Source organism: Gymnoscopelus braueri (genome assembly GCF_963280865.1).
Source record: "Gymnoscopelus braueri genome assembly, chromosome: 9".
Lineage (NCBI taxonomy): Eukaryota > Metazoa > Chordata > Actinopteri > Myctophiformes > Myctophidae > Gymnoscopelus > Gymnoscopelus braueri.
Window position 1 is genome coordinate 10,211,734 of NC_137610.1, and position 9,548 is coordinate 10,221,281.

General features: G+C 44.6%; 1 protein-coding gene across 1 annotated transcript; it reads right to left on the reverse strand.

Moving 5' to 3' along the window:
- Positions 1-1,329: 1,329 nt before the first annotated feature.
- fbxl22 (F-box and leucine-rich repeat protein 22) lies at positions 1,330-7,774 on the reverse strand. Its single transcript, XM_080437709.1, has 2 exons — positions 7,138-7,774; positions 1,330-1,867 (listed from the first exon to the last, which is right to left on the reverse strand). Exons 1-2 carry the CDS (start codon positions 7,590-7,592, stop codon positions 1,516-1,518), a joined length of 807 nt encoding a protein of 268 aa, XP_080293835.1. The 5' UTR covers positions 7,593-7,774; the 3' UTR covers positions 1,330-1,515.
- Between the last annotated feature and the right edge of the window lie 1,774 nt (positions 7,775-9,548).

A 9,548-nucleotide genomic window follows, 5' to 3' on the forward strand; every position in this document is an offset into this window, starting at 1 on the left:
TTTCCGGTCGCGACGGCGGGGGGGGGGGGGGGGGGGGGCTGGTCTAGGTCAAGTTCAGCCCCCATGGTCGCGCACAAAAGTCGGCGTGCCTGCATAAGAGTCAAACCACCGGGGTCATTTGTTTATTTTTGCAACACAGTTCTTATTTGATGCGATATTAAAGACGTCTATGGGGATTCAGAACGGGGGTGGAAAACCGCGAACCAGGTAGGATGTGTAAATTACGTCAGACTTTGGTGCTCTATACAACATAGATGCAATAAGCAATTTCACTTACACCGATAGGGGGCACCACAAATGCTACAAATGTCACTGTTGCAGAAACATGATCCCCCACCAAATTTGGTACAAATGATCTTGAGTCATTTGACAATGACCGTCAAAAGTAGTGTGAGGGACTATTTATTAAGAAGAAAAAAACACGATATGATGAACGCAACATCCAAAAAAAAAATGTAATCACATGTTGAGCGGCCTCTATTGAGCGCACATTCAAAATCACTTTCACTTCTGCCCAGTGCCCACAGAGGGCGTACATTGGGTAAAGTTGCACCGTATGTTGTAGAAATGCTATCCCTCAGTACCAACTTAGAATGGAACATCTGAACTGTTCTAGAAAAATAAATGAAGCAGGTGTAATTCAAGTCCAAGTTTCATAAACATGAAGGGTTGTGTTCTAGCACCACTTCACCAACAGTATTTGCAAGACACATTGAATTAGTACTGGTGCAGGAATAAGAGCAAAGGAGTTCAGCCTCACTAGCATTGCGAATGTGATTTACTAATTATAAACTTGTAAATAAAAGTAGTTTCTAGTGCTGCAAATGTGGCTTATTACTGCACAGGTCTTATGCCATCATGGTAATGAAGTTGGTGATGGATTGTGTACACACACAAACACACACACACACACACACGGCCGGCCAACTGTGTATTTTGCGGTATGTAATAATAACATGCTTCCTCCTAGCTGTCACACCGCAGGCAGATTGACCCTAGGGAACTCTTCTTAGTGCAGAAGGTACTAATAAAAGCAATGCAGATTACACTCTCATTTGCCTTCTCTTCTCATTACAACAGTTAAACTGGGAATAAGTATGTCAGACGAGTATAAAGGTGTATTGTTAAATAATCAAATAATCAAACAGTTCATTTGTCAACGTGATATGAACGCACACATTAAAAAAAAATGTAAGGACAAATGTTTTTATTCAAACGTTTTATTAAGACTTCGTCCCTCCAATGAGAAGAACTTTCAATATAAATAGCATGTCTTCTTCATAAGGAACAGTAATATAAAAAAAAACAGTGTATGTAAAAGATATATAAAAGTGTAAAAAACCCAAAACTATTTGTATCAACATTCCCATTAAATACAGACACACACACATCAAACAAACAATCATAGCCATAGTGATGACTTGGGGAAAGTATCAGAATGGAGAGCAGAGCAGAGCTGTCCTTGCAGTGCTCCTCCTTGTGGTCCCTGAGAAAGGCCTGCATGCAGCACTGCCATCAGGAGAACAGCAGGACCTTCTGCAGCGTCCTCCTGAGCTGCACCCTCTCGTCGGGCTTGCTGTCCGGGATCATGTCGCCGCTCCTCACCGCGCTCAGCTGAACGCCGGGCCTCCTCTCCCGGATGGCCCGCAGCCCCGCCTGCGTGACGTTCCGGCAGAAGTCCACCTGGACCTCGAGCAGGCTGCCGCCGCCGTGGGCCGCCACCGCCCGCAGTGTGCGGTCGGTGACGCGGACGCAGTTCTCTAGGTGGAGGCGACGGAGCTTTCCGCAGGCCTGCAGCACGGCGATCACGTCCTCGTCGGTGATGTGTCCACAGCCAGACAAGGTCAGAGACTGCAGGTTGGGGCACCTGTCAGAGAGAGCGAGAGAGAGAGCAGTCAGCCAGGATGAACCATCAAGCCATTACCAGTGACCGAATAACACACAAGACACACACACATCACATGAGGTGGAGAGCAATAAATGTCCCATTCTGTGTAATTCTTGGCCACCAGGCCTTAGGGCACATGGCCTAGCCGAAAGGGATTAGTTTGTTTGGCCAATGACTCATCTTGAGTAAGCAATGCTTTGTGGCGTGTGTGCCGATTGTGAGAAGAATACATCTCAAGTGTTTGGAACAGAATCAGATAACGGCACATAGCATATGGATGGGGGCCCTGATCTGAGCCATTATGTCAATGGCTTGTAAACGACACCATTGACAGACAGCAACATGATCCATCTCACAATAGAGCAGTTTAATACAGAGACCGAGCCATCCTTTCTTCATGCTATCCTTTCTTTCTTTATGTGCAGTCCCATTGGGCATATGTGCTCCTGTGCAGTGCACTGTAAAATCCTGGAGCTATACATAAGCCTACACCACTTTGTAAAAGAACGACACAAAACAGAGGTCCTGTAGCACAGAACAATTTGAGGATGTTTGACGAAATTGCAGAAATGGACAGTTTTAGATGCTTTAATAAAATAAAGAAATGGAAAAACGATGTCGAATGAGAGTGGCGGATCGTTGCAGTAAATCAAGGATTTATATGTTGCTTCTGGGTGTCGGGGGAAGTGCTGTAACCAACTGGAAAGCGCACAATGCAGCGCTGCGCCTGGACAGGGCTGGCAGACAGACACAGCTGATGGCAGCAGCTCAGGGGGGGATGTCATTCCCGTTCACTGATGCAGATTACATAAAGACTTACATAATCTTTCTACACTTTACCACATGTGAGGCAAACACATTCCAGTCTCCGTCGAGCACTGTGGGTATACCGTCCCAATAACCTTTGTACAGTACATGGGGCAAGAACGGCACAATCCACGTGCCCACTGTTTCATTGTTGCAAGGGGGGCCAATTCCGGGCTTTATCAGCGGATGTGATTGCACAGTGTTGACACAGAGGGAACCGGAGGAATTTTCGAATGACAAGAGCTCAAAGCCAGGGGTATTTTTGTAGAGGTCCAGTTGGTGTGTGTGAATAGTGGTGGTTATAAGTCAGCGTGGGGGGGGGGGCACGTTGGAGGGATGAATAGAGGTAAACAGGAATAAAAGCCTCATCAAACCCTGTTACATAATGACTCGCCCTGCTCTCATGGCGCCTGCCCACGCTTTGTGCAGATGTTCCCCCCACCCGACAAAAAGGCGTCTACACAACAGTTTCTCATGATTTAGTCTCCTCCTCATCTCTCTCGCTCTCTTTCTGTATAATTTCTGATAGCATGTCCCACTCTACGAGAATGTACATGTATTTGAGTATCCTTCAAAAAACAAAAAACGCTAAATCCCACACAATGGTTACAAGGTGGCACATTTTTTTCATCATTTGTCAGTACATTGTTAGCTATAATATGAAGGACCTCAGTTTCTGTGTACAGATTCCTTCAATCTTTAATTGCTGCCTCAAAACCCTCCTGCAACACCATCCTGTCCATCACACTTATATACAACATGAACACTCCAACACTGCTTTTCAACTGCAAGGTACCAGGGGTGTCATTTGGGGTCCCAGTTAGGGGTGGCAATTGCCATCCCCTGGAATGATCTGCATTTAACCTTAAATTCAGTTATTTTGTGCATATTTTCACCACTTCTGATTTTTTTTTGCAGATTAATTTAATTTTAGGTCGGCATTGAATGCATCTTAATCCACATCTATCCATCTACATGTGATATGTGACGATTTTACTTTTTGTGTGTGCAGATCTACAAGCTCACAACGTGTTCTTTTTTTTAGAATAGTAGAATAGTAACTTTTTTTTGCCACCCTCAAGGATTAGTTTTTTATGACCCTCTATTCTGAAATCGACTTGATTCTATTAGCTTCACTTTGCACTGCAGGTAGTAACCCCTCAATGTACATCCAACCCTCTGCATAGGAGAATGCTCAACATTGCTAAAGTTAAAGCTAACATATTAGGTAAGAAATAGGCCATGCAGTTGCTCAATATTTATTCATTTCACATTTACAATGGCTAAAGCTTTAAAAGTTTGTCAACAGTATTCAGCTTCCATACAGGGGGGTCCATCGTGACACAAGGATGAAATGAAGCGACAATGTCACTGACCAATCAATAGTGTCTTTAACATCACCTTTTGGTCTTGTCTCAGCTGGCTTGGCACCTCAACGGAGGTGATACCAAAATAGTACCAGATACCAGGAGCTTTGGCCTAAAACAAACAAAGCCGACTAGTAGTTGAGTCGGCAGAAGACCTAAGTGTGTAACGTGTAAAGTGTGTAAGGTGTAATTTTGTTAGTTTTGAAAACTTCCCCAATCCCCTGTGACAGATTTATTTCATCCTCATTCCTTCATCACCAGTTTCCTGGCATCCTCAGGAATAGATTATAACACTTCTAGCCTTGGGAATGACAGATAAAATATAGCAAGTCATGATGTGGGATTTGCAAAGCCATCTGTTATCTGGGTGCTCGAACAGACAAAGTGAAGGAAAACAAGTTACATCATCCAATTTGTCTCCAGGGTAGCTATTAACATAATCTGCCCTTGCTTTGACAGTTGTTTAATGTCACAGTGAACAGATTTGGTATTTTCTTTCCTCCATCATGTGCTGCATTAATGTCAGCACTCAGCAGCATTTCCCTAACACTCTCTTACCTCAGATATACAGTCGCCTACCTATGTTGACATACAGTAAGGCTATACAGTAGCTAGTGGCTGTGGTTGAGATGAAGGCAGCTCACTGCAAAGCCCATGGCAGGTCTCCAAACCAAGCTCTAAACCCTGTAATTATCTCGCTAATGACCTGTTTGGTTTCCTTAACAGTTATTTTGTCTGGTCAAGTTGTCCGCTAAATTCTAGAGGACCAAGCCATGCATCTAGCATTCACCTCATTGGGTTACAGCATTTTTGTGTTACATTTTCACAACATTCTATTTTGGGCAGTTCTTTCTATCCTACTTTCTATTGCTGCTGTAAATGCTACTGAAACAACTAAATCCACCTTTAGGGTTTAAAGGAATAGTTCACCCCCCCAAAAAAATCTTATTTTCCATCAATTACACACCCAATTTTTTGTTTTTGACACATTCCTGAGCCAATAATTTGATGACCGGGTGTATTTCCGGTAGGAGACTCATAAGAGACTCCTTTGAGTCTCCTACCGGTACATTAGCATATTTCTGCCGGTAATCAAATTATTGGCTTTGGAATGCGACAAAAACAAAAACATCTCCATGAATTCAATGCTTTATGGGGTGTGTAATTGTCTTGATAGAAAAGAAGTAATTTTTTGGGTGAACTACTCCTTTAACAAAGTTTCATCTTTATTCACGATATGCTATGACTCATCTTCTTTTCATACCAACGCTTTGTGTGTGAGGAACTGGCTCAAAGACGGCCATTTCAATAAGCACATTCATTTTATGATTTTTAAATATGCTTGACTATCTTACAAGAAGAAAATATGTTATGGCTCAATGCCCACGGCTGATGCAGTGCAGCCAACAGGCATTAGAGCAGAAGAGCACTATTAACTTTGAAACGGCGTTACATGACACAGATTAACAGAGTCCTAAAGATATTCTGTATTTTATGGTTTTTCCCTTAAAACCCATTGATACCTGGAGGAACGCATCTGTGTCACTTTAGATGTCTTTGGCTATTCAAAAATAGCAGATCTACAAGCTCATAGCGCGGCACCGAGTGCCGCGCTACGAGCTTGTAGATCTGCTATTTTTGAAAAATCTTGAATTTGTTTTTGTTGTTTTTTTTCAAAAAACTGTTAGGATTTAGATTTTTTTTAAAGAATCGCCTCAGGTCTTAATGGGTTAAAAAAAAAACGCCGATCTGATGTTGGTGTTAGAGAGTGTATGTGAAGCCTTATCCGGGAAGAGGCAGACCAACAGACGCACATGCTCATTCCTCTGCCAGCAACAAAGAGCCAATTGTAGGCTCCACCTGCCTGTGTAAATCTTCACAGTCTGCAGGGAAGTGGGAGGGTCTGTGGCCAAATCGCTCTTTATCTCCACCACAGCCTCCCCCCCCCTTGCTTCTCCTCCTCCTCCCAAATCTGTCACGTGCACTTGTTTTCTTTTTCCTTGCAAGGATTCTGGAGAGTTTAGCAGTGTGCCATTTTGTGGTGGTTTAAGGGGGTGAGATAGGGACACCAGACAAAGTACGTGGTTCCAGTTTTGACTGGCCGTATGGCTCTCTGGCTCACTTCTCTGGTTTCACAATGCAGGAAATCCTCACGGGGGGGGATACAGCGAGCTCATTTTTTGCAAAAGAGCCAGGCCCTCCCCTCTTTGGTCTTGTCTAGAGTGTGGCAGTGGCCAGGCTCCCAACACGTCAGTGGTTATTACTGGTTGGCTGGGAGAAATTGTCCAGAGACCTCATTATTCTGTTCAAGGCTGATGCCTCCCTGAAGCTGGCAACTCAGAAGGACAAAAAGTCAATGGAATTGGCGAGATCCTAATTTAAGAAACAAATCAAATTAAACTGGGAGATAATTACATTTGAAACGAAAGGTTGGCAGTTCGTTTAACTAGTTTACACAATTGTCACGCTTTTGCGACCGACAGATTAGATACTGTAGTTTGTCTGTCTGTCATGCCAACACAGTGAGAATCAATGCAGGAAGTTAAACGTGAATGAATGCTCTTATCTAACCTCTGCCTGTGTTATCGCTGTGACAACCCAGAGGGGCTGATTGATTGTGGCAAACACTCTTTTCCCTCAACAGTAACTTCCATCATAAGTAGGTCATGTAGGTGGCTAGGTGCTATTTATTCACAGTAAAATCCTCAGTGATAATTTAACTACTTAATAGTAAGTAAGTTCTCCCCCTCTTGCAGCATTTAGAGGTAAATATACTGAAGCAAGTCCGTTTGTGTGTGAATGACATGTGATCCGTACAGAACTGACACCAAGGTCTGGACTCTCATGTCAGGCAGCTGTCAATTCACCAGTTGCTAAGCTCTCCCGAGTTAGTTACAAATAATTAATGCTACATTATGAAACAAAGCCCCCAAGGTGGAACCATAGTACATTTTGCATGTGTCTTTGCTTTTCATCACTGATCTGTAAAGATGTTGCTTTCTTCAGCATGCATACCTGGTGTAATTAGATTTAGGATGTGTGGACACAGAAATGCAGGCACGGGCATGAACTCACGTGTGGCAGACGTTGGCCAGGAAACTGCTGACCAGGCTGTCGTGTTTGCTGCAGATGTCCCTCTGGAACGTGCTCTTCATCCAGTCCTCGATGTTGCACACTTGCTGGACCCTGCTGGAGTACCAGCTGACAGTCAGGAAGCGCAGTGAGGGACCCAGCACAAAGTTATCCCTCTTCAGCTGCGAAGGGGAGCTGAAGTGCAGCAGTGACCAGAGGCACGGGTCCAGGAAGACCTCGCGGAGCCCATGGCAGGTGAGAGACAGACTCCGCCGGCTGTCCTTGTCCAGGAACGAGAAGAGGTGGAGGAGACACTCGCGGTTGAGCTGGGTGAGCTGCATGCTGAGGCAAGTGACACAGACAGACAGAGAGGCCTCTTTCCCTGAGGGGCAGCAATACGGCCTGCTGACACACGGCAACAATGAGCCTCCAGTCTGTATTGTGTGGCCCAGATACATGATGCCTCCTAAGGCTCACACTTGAGCCCTGCACATATAAGGCCGTGGAACGGGGGTTATTTTGGGAAGACAACTGCCAGCAGCACTGTCAACGATGGAAGTGTTGTGTGTGTGAGCCACACACACACCCCTTTCCATTTGTCACATGGCTCGCAACAGGAGAGGACAGATGTTTACAGTGGCCTGGCCTAATTCTCTAACAGATATGCATGTGGGGCCTTGCATATATGTCTGTATGTATATATATAAATAAAATAAAACAGTTTGGAGATATGTGTTTGGTAATTATTTCTCCATGCTTCTTGACAATAACTTGGAAAGCCTGTTTATTTCAAATATTTTTAAATGGTGTCCCATTTGTAAGGAACATACATACATGCACATACATATATATATTTCTCAAAAGAATTAAGGGAATACTTTGATCCCTAATTTGTTTCACCCATTTCAATTCAAAATGTCCTGTGTAGATTAAAATCAGATGGCAATAGTGTCTGCCTAAAGGAACACTGTGCTACTTACTGTACAGTACACTTCATAGCCACTTAATTAGATACAACTGCTCATGATTAACACATTCAGCCTGCTCCTCCAAACAGCTCCACGTGGCTGCAACTCAGTATGCAAAGCAAGAAGACAAGGATCAGGTGATGATGTTCAACTGAACATGCAAGGGCAAGATGCGTGACCTATGTCTTTGAACATTATGGTTGTTGGTGCATGATGTGGTGGTTCCACATGCATCCCTTCTGGGAAACTAGAGAATGGTGTGCGTGTGTGGCGGGGGGGGGGGGGCTCTTTATTATGTACACCTACCAGGTGTATGAGGATAATGAACTCTTAATGTATTAATGTATGTTAGAAATTGTATATGTGCTGGACCGATGGGACAAGAGGAGGCTCGAAGCATCCCCTAGCATGGTGTCGGGTTACCCCGCCCCCCCCCAGTAGCCCCAGGCGGCGCTCTCTCCTGTGGGTGCCCGCCAGGAGGCGCTCTGACAGTGCATGGGGTACAGGGCGGAATCATATCAAAACATCAAAAAAAGTGCCCAGTAGCATCTGTTGCATCACAGAGCCTCAACCAGTTATTGTCTCCGCCAGGCCGAAAGGCATGGCGAGAGAGTATGTTTTTCACCCTGTCCGTCCGTGTGTCCGTGTGTGTCCGTCCGTCCGTCCATCTGTCTGTGAGCAGCTAATCTCAGGCACCGTTGGCCCGGTCGCAGCGAAACTGTGCACACACTCTCCCTGGATGCCAATTCAGAACCTCTGCCCCAAATATTTCTCATGAACCTTTTATAGCGCCACCAGGAGGCCGATTTGTGCAAAACATATTTTTTGACAGTACTCCTACAGATTTTGTCCAAAAATCACGCAAATCGCTACACAGTATCTCTAAAGTCATTAAATGAAACAGGTCTTTCAGATTTTTCTTATTCTATCCTGATTGGCTAAGATTGACATCTAAAGTTTGCATTATTGGCTTGTTTTGAACAAAATTCCGCAAATCATGAACGCACTGTCCGATTGCGGTCAAACTTTGAGTTTGCACGCACATTCACACTATGTTGAGGAACAAATGCCACCCTTTTAACATTGGCCTGTTATAGCGCCACCAGCAGGTCTAATTTAGCAAAACAAGTGTTTTTAACAAAATGCCTCAAATCATGAATGCAGTCAGGGTCCAATTGTCATGCAAGGCCTAAGAACAAATGGCACCCTTTTCACATTGGCCTATTATAGCGCCACCAGGAGGCCACAATAGCCTACCTGACCTGGCGGAGACCTGTGCTCCGAGGAGCACTTTTTCTAGTTTCCTGCTGTACCCGATACCGATGTACGCATCTCCTGTCCATCAAACCCGTGGGGGCGTCAGGAAAACCCTGCCGTTTACTGCGACTCGTGAGTCATAAACGTTCTGTGGCAGAGCACTCCTCCTCGGTGTTACACAAACAAGGC